Raw genomic sequence first — 19,567 nt, forward strand, 5'->3', positions numbered from 1 at the left:
GTATGCACAGCATGTGTATCTGCAGCTACACATGCCATCGAACGGAAAATGTCACTTACCCAGTGTACATCTGTTCGTGGCATGAGACTCTGCAGATTCACATGCGCCCTCCCGCCTCCCCGGGAGCCTGTAGCCATTATAAGTTGATAAAATTATATATATTATATGTTGATAAAACTTGTACATTTGTAAATTTGTAAATATATATCATTTTTAGACACATTATTATGTACATACATACTTACTCCATTGCATGGGCACTATTACTATGTACACAACTCCTACCTCACCCTCTGCGGGGAAAACAATCTAAGATGGAGTCGACGCCCATGCGAAATGGAGCTGAAAGGGGAGAAGTCCCTCGATCTCGTGACTCGAAAAAGACTTCTTCGAAGAAAAACAACTTGTGACACTCCGAGCCCAACACTAGATGGCAGGATAATGCACAGCATGTGAATCTGCAGCGTTTCATGCCACAAACAGATGTACACTGGGTAAGTGACATTTTCCATATATATATACACACAGTATGTAAGCATCCCCAAGTGGAAAAAATACTCTTCTCCCATGAATGCCAAACACCATGAAACGCGTGGCAGGGAATTTCCATTACTGAGTGAGTACTCGGCTGCTAAAGCTACAGGAGTGGGAGCATACTAAACTTTATTAATGCATAGTGGGGGGGCCCGTGCAGTGCCTGAGAGCTCAAGGCCCCTGCATTTGAAATCGCAAACATGCACGCTGTTCTGCAGGTGCAGGGCGTTTTCATTTAGGTGGGAATACTTTTTTTTAATTCATTAGGAAATTAAAAGTGGTGGGCTGCAGGGTGCCGACCTCTAGGTGCTTTCAGAAATTATGCCTGAACGGTCCTGTTTAGCTGCTTTTCACTGTTAAGATAAATTTACTAAACTTGTTCATCCGACAAACGTCTAAGATTCCCCTGCAGAGCATTGCACTCCTTCATAAGAGGTTGTCTGCACTGCGTCGGATCTTGTACCCCCACAACCCTTTTATATTCACCCTTCTTGGAGGTCAATGTAATGTGTAGTTTGCAGTGCTTAATTTGTAAATAAAAAGGAGTCGGTGCCCAAAGTCCTCATCTTAAACACGTGGCTGCTGCAATTAATTGTGCGAACACGGAATACTGAGGCTGCGTAATCCTGAAGCCATCTCGGGCCTCTTCAATACATTTAAAGCCACTCCCTGCCCCTTCAGCTCACTCTTGCAGCTTTCTACTTTTTCTCTTTGTGACGCTTTTTCGGGTTTCTCTTCCTCCGTCTTTCCCAAATGTGTCTTTTGCTCGCAGCAAATGCTTGAGGCAGAAGACTAAGCCCCGGCCCTCAAAAATAAGTGCCGGTACTCAGCACCGGAAACAACAAGCACAAATTAAGCACTGGACTGGTTTGTGAGATTAGCCCATTTTATGGAATACACCAACCAGTTGCTACTCATCATGATGGCTGGACTGCTCTACCACTTGATTATCTTGCAGTGGCATTACATGGCTTCCTTCAGGAGCTGGCAGCCTCAATTACTTATTTCCAAAATTAGAGCTGAAAAACGGATTTCAGCTCAGTTCAAACTTTTATAACCAGACACGGATTATAAATGGGCAGGCAAAACCTCTCTTCCTGTTGAGGAGCCGCATAAAACTGCTGAGGAGTCTGGCAGCAGTGAGATTTCTTGGGGCAGCTTTATGTTCTGACCTGGGTTCACTTTTGACCCTAACTTCTGCGTGTTTCCTGCTCATTGTTTCTCTCATTCCAAGTCAAAGAAACTTTTTTTCCGCGCTACCGATATAGGCCATAAAAGTACATAAAATATGAATAAAAATAATACAGTTAAAAACAGGAAATGGTTAAAAACAGTCACTCTCAGGCTTGTACAATTACAAATACATTCCTAAGACATTGCTTCCCTATAGTGGAGAATGTGTAGTGAAACGACATTATCTGGCGACAATCAAAGGTTAAAAGGACGCCCCATGTACGTGCACAAAGGCAGAAGCACTTCAGTCTGAGCGCAGCCTCTGATTAATACAGATTTCTTTGCAGATGAAGCAACCCTAAAACAAACGGCCGGGGATTCCATGGCGCACAAAAGGCACATTGCAGCTTTATCCGTCCCTGCTGGTGTGTGCAATAGATAGAGAGATTACAATTGCTTCCTCGGATTAACACAAAACCGACAGAAACGCATAAAATGTAAAGTGCATTGTTGAGAATTTCCATCACACGGACACAGAGTAGCTGTTAAATCCCACCGATTTATTTTTAGAGAAAGAAACAAGGTAGCGCACCGTAGTTAGCCCGACTAGTTAGGGATCGGCGATATTGATAACTTGTCACCCAGTTTCAATCGGATTGTCAACCTATAGGTAAACTACAAGACGCATGTTTGTTTCCCGCTGTTAGCAGACTCTGTTTCTTGCCCTTGCATCTAGCCCGGCATCCGTCACTTCCGGCTCAAGCACTGGGAAGCCGAATATCGTCCTGAGAGTGTTATTCATAAAGGAGAGCCTCGGTATTTTGAAAGTGTGACCCAAGGACAGGCAGTCCTGTATGATCGCCTTTGTGAGCTGTTTCAGGTTTGGCCCGTATAGAGCGCCACAAGGAGATGGGTTTAGAGCAGTGGTTCCCAACCTGTGGTCCAGGGACCTCTGGGGGTCCGCAAAGCCTTCTCACGGGGTCCGCGAGAGCCTAGAAAATTAAAAAATATTAACAAATATTGACAACTTAGGTCCCCGGCTTCCAGTAATGACTCAGGCGGGGGTCCCCGGATTCCAATGATGATTCAGTGGGGGTCCCTGGGTTCCATTAATGTTAAAGTGGGGGTCCACAGAAATCAAAAGGTTGGGAACCACTGGTTTAGAGGGTAAGATGTCATCCAGGGGTCTGAGCCCTACTTCACTGCGTAATAGTGGACGATGTAGAGAGGGGCGTGCACAGCAGATGCCCTAAAAGTAGTTTTCCTCGACTTGTAAGGAGTTGCTAGTCATGTAACCCCATACATCTCCACCATAAGTTGCAGCAGATAAACCATTGGCTTTATAAATTATAACCATCTCTTTAGTGGGACGGCTTCCCAGATTACTAGAAAATCTACCCCCCCCCCCTCACACACACACACACACACAAACTTCTTATCTTGAACCTCGTGTTATAAATATGTTCGGCCCAAGTGCCATTTGCAGAGAACATCATGCCTAGGTAACAGAGTGACTTAACCTTTGCTGTCTGAACACACTCTAGATAAAATGGTCTTCATTCTTATAAAACTGTGCAAGGGAGCTAACAGTCTCCTAAAGGGCCCCATAGGAGAGCAAAGTATGCCACAATATTGCGTGGCCTACTAGGTCCAATGCACTTGCAAGATCTGCAAGAAACTCGTGGAGCATTCCTGTCTTCGCTCTAGTGTATTCCCTGATCAAGAGTTCAAAGTTCTTTCATTGCTATTATCCTCTAATCCTTCTGCTGCTTATGCTATCCGTAGGGACTCAAGTGACCGGTTGAGGGGGGAATTAAGCCCTACTCAGACAACTTCTGTCATGGTGCAGTCACAACCCCTAAATAACCTGTGCTTAACCCTCTTGTAGCTTGGCACAAAATCCGTCCGCTTCACTTAGCGGCAATGTGTAAAGTATTTATGCAGCACTTCAAATTGTAAGAAAGTGAAAACACAACACAAGAAACCCCCACACAAATGCAGAAAACTAGAGGTGTAGTTAATTAATTGAGAACAAAACAGTAACCATCCAATTATTAGAACCAGAGATATCCAGTTTTAATGATTCAAGGTAAGTATAGTGCCTAAAAGCACAAAGTGCCACTCTTGATTCTCTGTCATGAGAGATCGGTTAAAAGTCACAAGTTTAGGCTGACCGCGATTCACCACAGGCTGGGTACGTGGACCAGGATAGTCCAACTGAAAGAGTTACCTTTGAAAGTCCAGCACAAATTCTTCACAGTGGAGGGTTGCCGTGAGGAGAAGTCAGTGATACGAATGGTTGCCAGAGGCAAGCCCGTCTGCGCCTGGCCCACGCCCAGCGCCACAACCCCTGGTCCCCAGCTCTCCCAAGCCCCGCTGATCCGCTACAACCCCACCACCCTCCACGCCCTCAACCCAGAGCGCTCCAACACCTGCTTCCAAGCTCACCCCAAACGCACCCATGGACCCTTCGCCTGCAACTCCTGCAAACGCATCTTCCACCACGCAACTACCACGACCACAAGCCCACGCGCCATCAACCACCTCAAGTGCATCCTGGTCAACGCTCGTTCCGTCCACAAGCACGCCGTTGAACTCTGGGACCTCCTGGACTCCACAGCACCGGACGTCGCCTTCATCACGGAGACCTGGATGAACGCCTCCTCTGCTCCAGACATCGCCACCGCCATCCCCAAAGGCTACAAGATCTCCAGAAAAGACCGCACCAACCAAGTAGGAGGAGGTATCGCCATCGTCTTCAAAGACTCCATCAGCGTCACCACCTCCACCGAAGACACCCCTCTCGCCGCTGAACACCTGCATTTTCATATTCGCACCGACCCCAGGACCACCCTCAGAGGATCCCTCGTCTACCGTCCTCCCGGACCGCGCTCCCCTTTCAGCGACGCCATCGCCGACTTCATCTCCCCGCACGCCCTCGCCTCGCCGGACTACATCCTCCTAGGCGACCTCAACTTCCATCTGGAACAAAACAACGACCCCAACACCACCACCCTGCTCGCCAACCTCGGCCTCAAGCAACTGGTGAACACCGCCACCCACATCGCCGGACACACGCTTGACCCCATCTTCTCCGCCAGCAAACACGTCTTCTTCATCCACACCTCCGCTCTACACTGGACCGACCACAGCTGTGTACATTTCACATTCCGACGCGAGACCCGCCACCTCCGCACTCAACCCATCCCTCGTCGACAGTGGAACAAAATCCCCGAAAAGCAACTCTTCTCCGCACTCGGCGCCAACCAACCCACCCTCACCACCGACCCCAACGACGCAGCCCTCAGCCTCACGATCTCCAACTGCGCAGACAACCTTGCTCCCCTCAAACGCACGCATCGACAGGCCAACACCAAAAAACCTCTCTGGTTCTCTGACACCTTCAAAGAATCGAAGAAAACTTGTCGCGCCCTCGAGAAGGCCTGGTGCAAGGACCACACCGCTGACAACATGACCGCCCTCAAGAACGCTACCCGCGAACACCACCACCTGATCCGCGCTGCCAAAAGGAACTTTTTTACCAACAGACTGGACAAAAACAGCCACAACAACAGAACTTTTTAGCATCGTCAAGGAGTTCTCCAACCCCAACGCCAACGCCGTCACGCCCTCACAAGATCTGTGCAACTCCCTCGCCATCTTCTTCCATCGCAAGATCAGCGACCTCCACGACAGCTTCGGACACCAGACCCAACCAAGCATCACCGAACCCACACCTCCGACCATCACCCTCAACGACTGGACCCTCATCAACACCGAAGAAACCAAAACCACCATGAACTCGATCCACTCCGGCGCTCCATCGGACCCCTGCCCTCACTTCATCATCAATAAAGCCGACGACATCATCGCCCCGCACCTCCAGGCCGTCATCAACTCCTCTTTTTCTTCTGCTACCTTCCCCCGAATGCTGGAAACACGCCGAAGTCAACGCACTACTAAAGAAACCTACGGCTGACCCGAGCGACCTGAAAAACTTCCTCCCCATCTCGCTCCTCCCCTTCCCCGCCAAGGTAATAGAGAAGGCCGTCAACAAACAGCTGACCACCTTCCTGGAAGACAACAACCTGCTCGACCCTTCACAAACCGGATTCCGAACCAACCACAGCACTGAAACCGCCCTCATCTCAGTCACAGACGACATCAGAACCCTGATGGACAACGGTGAAACAGTCGCCCTCATCCTCCTCGACCTCTCGGCTGCCTTCGACACCATCTGTCACCGCACCCTAATCACCCGCCTCCGCTCCACAGGCCCTGGACTGGATCGCCTCCTTCCTCTCAAACCGATCCCAAAGAGTCTACCTCCCTCCGTTTCGCTCAGACCCCACCGAGATCATCTGCGGCGTACCTCAAGGCTCATCACTCAGCCCGACACTCTTCAATGTCTACATGAGCCCCCTCGCCGACATCGTACGCAAGCACGACATCATCATCACCTTCTACGCCGACGACACCCAACTTATACTCTCCCTCACCAAGGACCCTGCCAGCGCCAAGACCAACCTACAAGAGGGCATGAAGGCAGATTGGATGAGGCTCAGCCGCCTAAATCTGAACTCTGACAAAACGGAAGTCCTCATCCTCGGCAACACCCCGTCCGCTTGGGATGACTTCTGGTGGCCCTCGGCACCGCACCGACCCCCGCAAACCACGCCCGCAACCTCGGCTTCATCTTGGACCCTCTTCTCACCATGACCAAGCAAGTCAACGCCGTGTCCTCCGCCTGCTTCCTCACCCTCCGCATGCTCCGCAAGATCTTCCGCTGGATCCCCGCCGACACTAGAAAAACCGTGACCCACGCCCTCGTCACGAGCCGCCTGGACTACAGCAACACCCTCTATGCTGGGACCACCGCCAAGCTCCAAAAACGCCTGCAACGTATTCAAAACGCCTCGGCCCGCCTCATCCTCGACGTACCCCGCAACAGCCACATCTCCGCACACCTGAGACACCTGCAATGGCTCCCAGTCAGCAAAAGGATCACCTTCCGACTTCTCACCCACGCACACAAAGCCCTCCACAACAAGGGACCGGATTACCTCAACCGTCGCCTCAGCTTCTACGCCCCCACCCGTCTCCTCCGTTCCTCGGGCCTCGCGCTCGCTGCCGTCCCTCGCATCCGCCGCTCCACAGCGGGTGGGAGGTCCTTCTCCTTCCTGGCAGCCAAGACCTGGAACTCCCTCCCCACCAGCCTCAGGACCACCCAGGACCACTCCGCATTCCGGAGACTCCTAAAAACCTGGCTCTTCGAGCAGCAGTAACCCCCCCCCCTTTTTTCCCCTAGCGCCTTGAGACCCGCACGGGTGAGTAGCGCGCTTTATAAATATTAATGATTTGATTTGATTTGAATGGTTGTCGTTGTAACGTAAAGAGCAGGCTCGGCATCACAGAGGCATCACAGATGGTCATCGCTGTAGCATGAAGATCCTGTCTGGCATCAAGAACAGTTGTTGCTAGAGGTTCTCGTTGGCATTCACCGTGGGCAGTCAGTGCAGCAGTGCGAAGTGCAGATGTTACATGGCTGGTCATCAATGCTGTGCACTGTGGTGCCAGGAACCGGGTTCACCAGAGCTTCGCATTGGCAGGCGGTGCAGGGGCAATATCTTGGCACAAACTGGCTTATTTGTGACCTTGAAGAGCCCAAACCTGCAGGATTTCTCCATTTCTTGGAGGGGGGCTCAAGTGATGCCCCACCAGAGGTCTAGGAGCTGAGAGGCACCTCTTGGGCATCAGGAACTCACTCCAGCAGAGGAAGATCTGAGTATGAGGTCCATTATTTATACCTGGTGCCCACTTGGAAGTCGGGGAAGGGTCTGGAGGTTTCCACCCCTGAAGGTGTTCTGAAATTCCTTCCTCCTTGCCCTGACCCCAGCTTGTCTGGGGTCACAAAAGAGTAGTGTCAAATCTTTTGTTAGCGTGCTCATCCAGAACCTTTGTGTTCTGCAAGTGTGATAGGTGACCGCTCCTCCCCCTCATCAAGTCGGAGATGACCCATCCTGCCAAAGCCTAGTCTTCTTTGTCTGGGATAAATACACAAAGACAATTGCCAGCTACACCTTGTCATGTGACCTAGGGAACAGGCTGCAGGCACCAGATGGTTAGGACAAAAAAAACAACAGCTTTCTAAAAGGGGTGTTTTGCAGAATTGTGACCTAAAATCAAACTTTACCATTAAAGAGGGCTTTAAATTGCAAATCTATAGATACCAAATTCTACATTCCTACTTGCTCCCAATTGAAATGTTTTACCTATTAAAAAGAATAAGTTAACCCAGTTTTACCCTATGAGAGAGGCAGGCCTTGCAGTAGTGAAAAAACTGTTTGAATTTTTCACTACCAGGATATGTAAAACTTAAAAGTATATGTTGACCATTTTAAATACACTGCTCCCCACTCTCTGTTCTGATTAGGGCCTGCCCCAGGGGTGAGGTATAAGTATCAAAAAGGAAGGTTTAGGTCTGGAAAAAGGTTTATTTTGCCTGGTTGAAATGGCAAATTAAAACTGCACACACAGTCGGCAATGACAAGCCTGAAAAAAGTTTAAAATGCTACTCAAAGTGGCACAATCAATGCTGCAGGCCCACTAGTAGCATTTAATTTACAGGCCGTGCGTACATATAGTACCACTTAACTAGGGTCTTAGAAATAATTAAATGTGTCAATGGGTAATAAGCCAGTTCTACCATGTTTAAAGGAGAAAGCACAAGTACTTTAGTGCACAGGTTAGCAGTAGTAAATTGTAGAGAGTCCTAAGAGGCAACAACAAAAGGTTAAGAAAACAAAAGGGTGAAGGCAAAAAGTTTATATAACATATGTAATATGTATAATCCTCGCTCCCAACTTGAGTGCTTTCCTCCATCTCTCTCCTTTCCATGTAACTTTGTACTTTCCACCTCACCCTCTCTTGCACTCTATTTCTGGTTACTTTGTGTGTCTAGAGCTTTTCCTTGCCTGTTTTGACTTCCATTTTTGTCCATTGCCTGTTGTCCATGTCTCTGTTTTGTCTCCAGTCTTCTCTTTTGTAATTTTGGGTTTGGTGTTAGCATCGACCCTTTGGATTTAGTAAAATTCATATTTAATATAGTTCATAAGGGCTTTCAGCCAGCCCTCTTCATCCATTGGCCTTTTATGTGATTCACATTTTTCATAGACATACAGCCCAATTTAGCCATTGGCTACCTTCGCACCAGTTGAGAGTATTTTGTTTTCTTTCAAAGTGCCTATATCTGCATGTTAAGTAGGTCCCTTCAGTGCTATAGACTACTATGGCAGTTTTTGTTATTAAACGAAAAAAACTTTTGCTTTTATTTATTTTTTATTTAGTAGGCTCGACATCTCCTCCAGCAGTGATGTTTTGCAAAAACGATGACCAAACCAATAATGAGAAATGTAAATGTCTCCAGGCAATGCAGAACTGTTGACTTTGGTGATGCCTTTTCTGACTACAGACATCTCTTGTTTTAATGAAGACCTCATGTTATTAATTCTTTAATAAGTACAGCAAGGAGTGCAGAGAGGGCTTGCCATCATTTCCTTTCAGCCATTGGCTCTCATGTGTTTTTAATTGTTTGCCATTACTTGGATGGGCTGTTCCTCAAAGCCATGGCATTTTGTATATGTCCTACTTGTGCTTCTGCTATGGAATGCACAGAAAGTAATACAGGAGTTTTGTTAAACTTCAGTATAAAATGACGTGACCTTTATTGAGAAACAATGCATGTTTTTGTGATAATTGGTGACTTTTGCTGCCTCAATAATATTTAATTTACTAATTTGTTTTTTTGTTTAACAAGTGAGTGATGTTTGAATGCCATCTGAAATCATAGACAGTTCCTTTTAAGAATTAATCCTTGCACATTAATTTGCTTTACTTTGCTGTCACGATAAGTTGTTCCTCAGACAGCATTTTCTGTTCAAACAGTAAACGTGTCTCCACACTAAGGATTTCTGTAAGTAAGAACAAAAATACTGTCCTTTTTTCAGAAATACCTACCATGCAGCATTCTTCTGTATGTTTTTTAAATTGCTTGCTCAAAATACAGAGTTAATCCCCTGACCTCTTTAAAGAACACTGTTATTTGAGGATACAGCTTCACTCTAATTCAGTCTGTTGAGAAGAGGTACCCTACTCCCAGCTTCTGTATGGTCGTATCCTGGATGTTGCTTCATTATGGAATTTCCTTCCTACGACATGAGGGAAATGCACACTGAGTTGCCCTAGTTATTACAGATTCCCTCAACAAAAAAAAAAAAAAGCCTATTGGCTTTGGCACTTTGTATTCATGTGCATCTTCTGCGACTGTCCACCTCCATGTGCATAATGCAAATTTTTGCTGGCTTATGATATTTGTAATGCTTTCTCAATCTTATATTTAGCCTCTGGTCGGACACAACATGCTGATGGATCTCCTTCACCTTTACGATAAGTTCTACCAGTCACTGCCAGGTGAGAAATGTTGTCCCCTCTCCAATTTGTGAAGTATCTCCACACTTCTTGTGGTATCAAATTGGTATGCCACCTCTAACCACCTTTTCCTAACAGTTTTCTCTTTGTTTTTGGCCACCAGAAAGTTACGAGGAATTTAAGAAGAATCTTCACACCCTCTTCCCATTCATTATTGATACAAAGGTAGTGACACGGGCAGTTTGGAAGGTGAGATGCACTTCACAGATGTTAGTGAGCAATACTGATTTTATTTCTAGTCCCCATCAGTCTTTAAGATTCGGGCATCAGTGCATCAAAGACTGAAAAGCAGGGGTGTTGGGTGTCACGCTAGGATTGCATATCCATGCCATATTTTCAGGATCTTAACACAATATGTATTTGAATTTAATGCATTTAAAGGATTGACAAAATCAGTGGTTATCTTGAAAATCTGCAGCGACTCTGTTCTGTCTGGGCATACATTGTACGTTGATCCCAACTCCTTTCACGTGTTACCTCTTCGCCATAACAAATTTAATTTACCTGTTGCTGGCAAAACAAGAATATAGACACCCTACCATGTTTTATGAAACTATTAAAGAACCTTCCTGATAGGTTAACGGTTGGTGTCTAGTTTAGTTAGCTTGTTTGCACTGGCGGAGCTTTTAAAGTTTGAGGATGGCCATCTAGTCATCTAGTATCCATTGGCAGAGCTTTGCAGAGTTTTAGGATGGCCATCTGTTCATCCAGAATGCATAAGTAGGGCTTTGTGAAGTTTTGTGATGGCCATCTAGTATCCTTTGGCAGAGTTTGTGAAGTTTTAGGATGGACATGTATTCATCTAGAGGGCATTGGTAGGGCTTTCTGGAGTTTTGGGTTGGCCATCCTGTAAGCATTGGCCGAGCTTTGCAAAGTTTTAGGATGGCCATCTGTTTATCTAGAATGCATTGACAGGGCTTTGAGAAGTTTTGGGATGGCCATTTAATCATCTAGAATGCATTAACATAGCTGGGTTGAGAGGCTCAATATTAGAGTCACGGTTCTGTTTCTTTGGCAAGGAGCCTGTAGGCATCCAGTAGGTTGGCGCTAAAGTAGAGCTGTTGTGGGGTTCCAATGATTGAATGGAAGTGATATTGTCAGAACTTTAGCAGGACTGTGTGGTGGATTGTCGATATATAACACTCTTTGACTGCACACTAGGATTAGCTGTGATTTGCAGAGATATGTGGTCACTTTACCTAATAAAAAGCAGATGGCTTTACGTCTCAGAACGAGCTACATTGAATTTTTTTTTACTGGGACCAAAGTGCATTTATAATAAAGTCTTCTTTTGTCCTTACTTGGGGTACACTGACAGAGCTCAACTCTTTGCTCTTTTGATTGCAGGAACTGCAGTTTCCAAGAACAGGAACCCTCATGGACGTGTACGGCTTACTCAACAGGTGTGCTGGGCAGGGGTTCTGGTGCTGCTGTGTCTTTCTTACACACTTGCTTTTATGTTGTTGATCCATAAAGTAGCACATATTCTAAAGCTGCGCTACATTCATTCTGTATCCTCATAGCAATTATCGCCTAAGATTCATGAGCCCCTTATGTTTTTTTACAGTATTTTTGAAGCAACAGCTACTCTTTAAAAAGCAACTGAGAAAAGAGGCATTAGTGGAGATGTGGTAAAAGCCATAATGGAAGCGCAAATGGCACTGCGCAGGGCATGGTTGTTTACATACTATACATAATACACGTACAGTGGGAGGAGATATTTCATGTTCTGTGCAGAAGTTTGTGCACATCATGTTAGAATCTAAGCAGGGAGTACAGATGGTTTACAGTGTAATGAAGGGTTCATTGCCGAGGCGGAAATGTAATTTGAAGTGTATTGTGAGGTGCTTCCAAAATCGCTTGGGTTGATCGATTACCTCCCTTAGAGTCATTACAGACACTGTTTTCCGTCCTGGAGTTTTGTTGTGGTTTTGTTGTGATAGAAAGCACAAAAGGAGTGGGTATGAAGGGAATTGCTTTAGGTCCAGCACACATCTCCCCCTTCTTCACTAAATTCACACAAGATGAGAGTGTTCCTTTAATGAGTCAGCACAACAATGGTGTTGGTACTAGAAGTCTGACATTGAGGTCCTCCTCTTTAGGATGCTCTCACCCTCTGACGTGGGATGCTCCATCATCGGGACGTGCTTCTTGCTGGGTGGGTGCTGCAGTGCCCAGCGGCCCCTGTGAAAGGGCTCTTTGCTGGAGATCTTTTACTCAAGCTGCTAAAAAACTGAAATGGTTGAGTGTTGCCCTACGCCTGACTCAGAAGGGAAAAAAGGTAGATTGGGATGCAGAATTAATATGGGCTATGGGGTATTAACTGTCAGTCTTTATTGTTCATTACAAAATCTCATGCCAAGATTAAAAACAGGAAAAATGAACTTACTGGGAAACAATGGACCTTAGGTTCTAAAAATGGGGTCAACAGGTCTCATGCCTTATTTGCTCCTGTGAGTCCATGGGAAATCATGAGGACTGGCTTCTTTGCACTCCTGGACATCTGCCAGGCATAAGTGTACGCATGTCTGAACACGTCTACCAAGCACAACTGCATGGACAGTCAGGTTTGTAGGGAGGGGCATTTTGCAATGTTTCGTCCTGAAGGACTTTTTAGAGTGAAATGGTTTTGCAGACCCACCTCCGGGTGGTATTGCTTGGGGATCTATTCTGTGGTAAGAAATCTGTGGTTAGAAGTCTCTATCAGATGAACAAGTTACTTGCCTTATCTGGTAGAGACTGTCTGGGTACAGATTCCTTACCGGCCCACCCATCCTTCTCGCTTTGCAAACGGATTTCTAGGACGTGGTTGCCTCCCTTTAACCCGTGTGTCAAGATACTGCTCACGATACATTTCTGGATCCAGTCTGACGTCTGTGGATAATTCTAAGGTAAGGAATCTGTGGCTAGATAGCCTCTACGAAATAAGGTGTTACCCAAGGTAAGTAACTTGTTCTTCTGTACCACCTAGGGAATCTATTGGTGCAAGCTAGACTTTTCTGCTGATTGGCTGCCTGCAGAATACTCTGAACATGACGTTTGTAAAATCTGTAGCAAGTCTTTTCCAAAACATGGTAATTCCCAAGGAATCTATTGGTGCAAGCTAGAACTCCTTTGGTCCGATTGCTGCCAGTCGAACACTCTGAACTGGTTAACTTCACTAGAGTGACTGCATTTTTCTCTCTAACTAGGAACACATCTTCACACCTAAACCAGTGTTTAAGTTTGTACATTATATATCTTAGTGTGGCTTTTGTGTTTAGAGCCTGATGTGATAGCAAGAGTCTATGAATGCACATTCACCTGTTCTCTATTAAGTTATTCTCTTTATGATTCTTTCTTTCCTTCTTTCTTTCCTTCTTTCTCTTTTTTCGCTTTCCTCTTTCAGTTTTCTTTTTTATTCTTGCCATCTTTCATTTTTCCTTTTCTTTCCTTCTCATGTTCTTGCTTTCTCTTTTTTGTTTTCTCTTTACTTTCTTTCTCTTGCCTTTTATTATTGTATTCCTCCACTCCTCCTTTGTCTTTGTATTTCTTCTGTTGTTCTCTTCTTTTCATTCCCTTCTTTCCTTATTTTTCTTTCTTTCATTCTCTCCTTTCATTCTGATTTCTTTACTTCTCTTTTCTTGTCTTTCTATCTTTTTTCCTTCTTTCCATCTTTTTCTGTCTTTTGTCTTTCTTTCCGTCTTCTTCTTTCCTCCCTTCTCTTTCTTTCTTTCTTGCCTTTTTTCTTGCCATCTTTCATTTTCAAAGGCAACAAGCTTGCAGCCAGTGCCAGAGTGGTTGGCATTTTTTGAGGTCTTTGTTAACCAAGAGCTTTTGATTTTACTGAAAGTATATATATAAAATAGTTACTTACAGGAGTTTCAGCCAGACGTCATCCATTAGTCTGTGATTGGTGTAATTCAAATTTTTCTTCCATCCACTCCAGCGTGCATTAAGCATATTGGCCCACTTCAGCTTTGCCTGACTTCACTATGAGTTACGGTATGCTGCCCTTCTGAAGGAACACTTCCACACACAAAGTAGTTCCCTTTTATTTTAATGTGTGTATTTTGAGACCAAAAAAACACTTTTTTCTTCCTGTAGGAAAATGAAAAAGTTTTCAGAAAACCATGAAAGAAAATAAACAATTCCGAGGAGGCTGACGCCCAATGCCAGACCTATTGGCATCGCCAGTGCTTATATTGAGTTGCAGTTGAGAAAGAACGTGAACAGAACATAGCTCCTATGACCTGTCCGTACATACATCCGTTCCAAATATCTCAGAATGGGTTTTTACTTAGTAATTCTATAACAATACCAGGTATACCTAGATTAACTAAATCATTCTTCCTTGTTATATCCTAATCAGTATTCTGATATGAGATTATTAAGTATCTAAGGGCCAGATGTAGCAAAGGTTTTTACCCATTCTGTGTCTATGGGGAAAAAGTGTTTGTACATATGGCCGTTAGTCCCTCCAACCCCTTTCTATCATATATTCCCAGTCCAAACAGTACTCATAGCGGTGACAATCAATAGTCTAACATCCTGCATCTTCCGGCGATATTATAAAGAATGTATAGCTGTGTCTATATGGCTAAGCCAAAACTAGCTAAGGTTCCGTCCCTTGTTCGCACTACTTTTGAGGCCGAAGTATATGGCTCTGATGGAGCACTCTATAGACAAAAGTATCATCCATATGGCAAAGAAAAATGTCAAGATTAACTTTAACTGTGAATCCTTTTTGTGAATTTTTCCTGGGGCTGACCACTTCCTGCCACCTTGCAATACTGCCACTGGCCTCTATTTGGGCAGAATACCAGTGGATTCAATACTGCACCAGAAGGTGACATTTCCTACCCCTCTGGCATTGCTTCAGAGGGGACTTCATCTTTTACAACATTTGTTCAGAAAGTGTCAGAAGCTTGGGCATTGACTTTACCTTCTGCAAAAATAAAATCTAACATTGTGACGGAAATCTTATTGTCTGCCTTGACAGTGCCTTTATTTCTGGCAATGTAGCACTCCTGGACCTAATCTACATAGCCCTGCTTCGGTTGACCCACACAGTTTCTAATTCTACCTTTCACCAGATAGTGAGGATGCTTCACTATTGTCATCAAAGCAGATTCCCAGTGGTTTTCCTAAGTCTTTTCCGAACAGAGTCCCTGAAAAGTATGATGTCTTAAACCACAAAGTTTTTTCCTTTGGCATTTTCACCCCATACTGTTATGTTCACTGGCTGCTGGTCGGAAAGCGGATCATCTTTAAAACTCTCTGTTTAACATTTAAGGCTGTACATGGCGTGGGAGCAGACTACCTTGCAGATAGACTTAGGTGATATTGCCCTGGGCGCGCCCTTAGATCTAAAAATGCTAATTTAATCCACGTTTGTCGAACACGCAGAGCGAGGTGGGGAGACAAAGCCTTTACGGTGACTGGTGCTAGGCACTGGAACTCTCTACATCAGTGGTTCCCAACCTTTTGATTTCTGTGGACCCCCACTTTAACATTAATGGAACCCAGGGACCCCCACTGAATCATCATAGGAATCCGGGGACACCCGCCTGAGTCATTACTGGAAGCTGGGGACCTAATTTATCAATATTTGTTAATATTTTTTAATTTTCTAGGCTCTTGCGGACCCCCTGAGAAGGCTTTGCGGACCCCCAGGGGTCCCCGGACCACAGGTTGGGAATCACTGCTCTACATATCTTCCCGACTTTCAGGAAGAGGGTTAAGACCTGGTTGTTTCCACGGTAACTCTTTGGTTGTCTGTGGATTTCTCTGTTTCATGCCCTCTAGCGCTTCGATGCAAAGGCCAGAACGCAATCTATAAATACCCATATATATACATAGATACATACAATACCACTTGCTTTTGGTCAATATTTTCATTCCTTAAGGAAACTAGCATTACGTAGCTATCAGACTCCCTGATCATGTGAAAAAGCCATTCTTTAAACTAGTGAGTGACGGCTTGGAAATGTTAAAGCAGATCCTGAAGTGAGGCTCATAGTTAACTGTCCTGCTCTAACTTCATGTTTTGATTCATTCCACTGGATTTTTAGGAGCTATCCAGGCTCTGCTCATGGACATGCACTTTGACAGTGAACAGTTATTCTATGACATGGCTTACTCCAATTTAGAACAGTTCAAGAAAAGCAGAGCCTCACTTCTGGCCTCCCCTGACAGTTTCTCAAACAGAATTGCAGGTCCTGCGGCTGTGTTGGTGCTGTGCAATCTTGACAAAGTCAGCCATCTCTCGACATTTAAATGCCACAGTAACTGGGTTGCCCTTTTCAGTGGATTGAGGACATTGCAGTGGATTGTGGACCTCTTCAGCAGGAGATACAGTCCCAACCATCCTCTGCAGATGCTGCTGCTTCCAAACCCCTCTGACTTATACCCTTTCTCAGCATCATCACCTAGTGGGAGGGGAGATTACTTTGCCACCTGTTACGAGGAAATCACAACTTAACGCTGAGTAATCCATCTGATACGCCAGGAATACCCTTCTTTTCCTGTCCTCTCCAGCATGCTTGCTAGCTCATGCCTTGATTCTGGAGCAAGACATCTTTGTCTAGTTGGACGAGAGAGACGCAGGATTTTACTCCTTTTACTTTTTAGGCCTATCCTGGATCTCTGCCTTATAAACCTGTTAATCTAGCGGGACAATTTCTTCCTGAGCTAGTTCCTATTGGCATTAACCTGTGGAGTTTAGTTTGTGTCCTGTGACTTCCAAAATACTTAATTCTGATTCTCCCTGCCCACAGGTGCTACTTTAGGTGAACAGTGTGGTCCTAACGCTGTTAGTTTGTTCTCTTCACATTTAGACTGACGACAACCTCATGCATCAAGGCGCTGCCAGTTGTGGCAGCTTCACTGCAGGTGGCAGAAGTCCACCTATATGAGAAGTTGAATGACTGGCTGATCCAGGACTGTAGACTGGCTGATCCGGAACTATCTCCATCGAGCGACTATATTCCAGGACCATTAGTTTACCATAAACGTCCAGAAGTGGCGGTAATAGCTCTCCATTAGTGTCTGAGTAGAAAATGGCTGCAACACTGAGGAAGTCTCAGCTCAGGTGTTGTTCATCCATTCATTGCAGCAAGATCCTCCCTGGTGGATGAACCGTCTCCAAATTTCAGAAGAGTCACCCATTGAACCCTCCACAGGCTCAGGCGAATGTAGTCATGGATGCCTCTACGCTAGATTGGTCATTTGGTTGACATGACAAGGTGAGGTTTCAGGTTCTTGTCAGAGCACTGTCTACACATGAATGTGCTCAAGCTGCTGGTGGTCCATCTTACATCTTACCCTTAAAGGGGATGGGGATGGGGATTGGGGGGGGGGCAACGTCCAGTTTTTATTAGACACCACCACTATTATATCAATGAACAAGGTGGTGTAGGGTCATGGACGGCTTGTTGGGAGAATGATTCGCCTTTGGAAGCAGCAGTTGTTTGGGCGGGGAGGATCTTAATAGTAGTGGCCCATCTCCTTGAGTTCCTCAGGTTGAGAACAGGTGTCCTCTACCGTGGTACTGGAGGACAATAAGTGGACAGGACCAACTTTTTCCAGATTGAGCTTTCATTTCAGGAAGTAGGCCGGAACATGAATTATCCTCAGTTTTGTGCCATACACTTTCTTCTGAATGGTTGTCATTTGGATGCCTTAACATTATTTTATTTCTCTGGCCTGCTGTATGAATTTCCTGTGAACCTTCTTCTGTTCAATGTTCTGAGGAAACTGCAGAATGATTGTTCACAGTGTATTCTGATCAGTCAAGACTGGGCAAGAAAGATCTGCTAGACCAGTTTGGTGGCTCTCAACATTTGCCATGTTATCCCCTCCATCAAAGATCAGACCCGCTGTTGCAGAAGAATGTTCAGGTCCTCCTCCCCTATACCTACACACACTGGCTGCACACATGAAGGTTGAACAGTGCAAGTGCATCCTGAGTTTTTTTTAGTCTTCCTTTCAGGGCTACCCGTGTCATCTTGGCTGTCAGAAAATCAGCAACCAAGTCAACTTACGCAGGCCACAAGAGCAAGTTGCACAGTTGTGTGATTAGGAAGGCATAAATGCTTTTCCATCTTTCCTGTCTGTCCTGAGGTTAATGTTTTCCCTTTCACAGTATAACCTGGAGATGACTACAGTTTAGGGTTACATGGCAGCTCTGTCTGATTCTGTCATTGCTGAAGCTAAAATGGTGAAGCAGTGTCCAAATTCATTACTTTGTTTTTGCTTATCCTTTCTATAAAGATATGGTATGCCCTACAAAGATTCGGTAGTTGGAGTTCATTCTCACTCCACCGGGGCCTGGCTGCTTTTGCTACTTTTTCCAAATGTGCCCCAGTTGCAGACACCGAGCTGAGTGGTCATCTTTAAATACATTTGCAAAGTGCTACTGCCTCATTTTTTTGACACACAGATAATCTGTTACTGAAGGTAAGTAACTTGTTCTTCGCAACAGAAATAGGATACTTGACAACAAATCTCAGCTGGACAGGGCCCACAACACAGTGGCCTTCAACTTAGCCTTGCTCTCAGAATTACTGCTAGCCAAGTTGTGGTCTAGTTCACTAGTTGGAACCAAGAAACCAGGAAACCAGGAGACGCAGCTTTTTATCCTGCCCTTACATTTGTCCAAATAGTGTACTCTTCAGCAGTCAATTTTTGAACTTAGGTTTGTACTCCCTTTTTGATAAGATTAAGAATTTAAGTGAGCGGTTGATACATTGACTAGATAATACTTGAGGGAGATGAAAGTGCTCAGTCTCGTGGTTTATTCAGAAAACTAGGGCATGAATGACAAATTTTCTTGTGATACTTGGGAGCCATTTGAGGATCTCCCTAAGCATCTTCAGGGTGTGGAAGGATCTTCATGGTGTGGATGCAGTGAGGGCATTGACCTAAGTGGTCATATTGAGTTTTCTGTTAGTGATTATTCCATGGTGCATGGTGCATGGCGTGGGTCCGGGTATGGGTCAGATTTCGGCCAGCCACTAGTTGGACTGAGGTGTTCTTGTCGAGATCACTACTTCGGTCTTGTTTGTGTTGGCTTTCATCCAGTTAATGACTTCAGTCATGCAGGCTGTGAAATTGTTTCTTTTGCTGGGGTTCTTGTCTGAGAGGGAGAATATGAGTTGCATGTTGTTGTGTAAAAGCGTATATTAATCTTATGTGTGTGCATAATGTTGGCCAGAGGGATTATCTATGCGTTGAAGACGGTGAATCTGAGTGAAGAATCATGAAGAAGCTCTAGAAGTCATGCGTAAATGTTGCTGGCCAACCACATGAACCCAGCTACCTTTCGAATGGATTTGATGATACTTTTATGTTGTTGATGCTCTGAAAAATTCATGGGCCTGACCAAGCTTTT

The 19,567-nt window shown here is 45.3% G+C and overlaps 1 protein-coding gene across 2 annotated transcripts in view; it reads left to right on the forward strand.

Annotated features, from left to right (window-relative positions):
* Positions 1-19,567, forward strand: part of PNLDC1 (PARN like ribonuclease domain containing exonuclease 1) — a 258,698-nt gene that overhangs the window by 139,108 nt on the left and 100,023 nt on the right. For both annotated transcript variants that reach the window (XM_069227860.1, XM_069227862.1), the window contains exons 10-12: positions 10,107-10,176; positions 10,298-10,383; positions 11,542-11,597. In XM_069227860.1, coding sequence (XP_069083961.1) covers positions 10,107-10,176; positions 10,298-10,383; positions 11,542-11,597 — 212 coding nt within the window. The remainder of the gene's footprint in view (positions 1-10,106; positions 10,177-10,297; positions 10,384-11,541; positions 11,598-19,567) is intronic.

The sequence above is a fragment of the Pleurodeles waltl genome, chromosome 4_1, assembly GCF_031143425.1.
Source record: "Pleurodeles waltl isolate 20211129_DDA chromosome 4_1, aPleWal1.hap1.20221129, whole genome shotgun sequence".
NCBI classification, from domain to species: Eukaryota; Metazoa; Chordata; class Amphibia; order Caudata; family Salamandridae; genus Pleurodeles; species Pleurodeles waltl.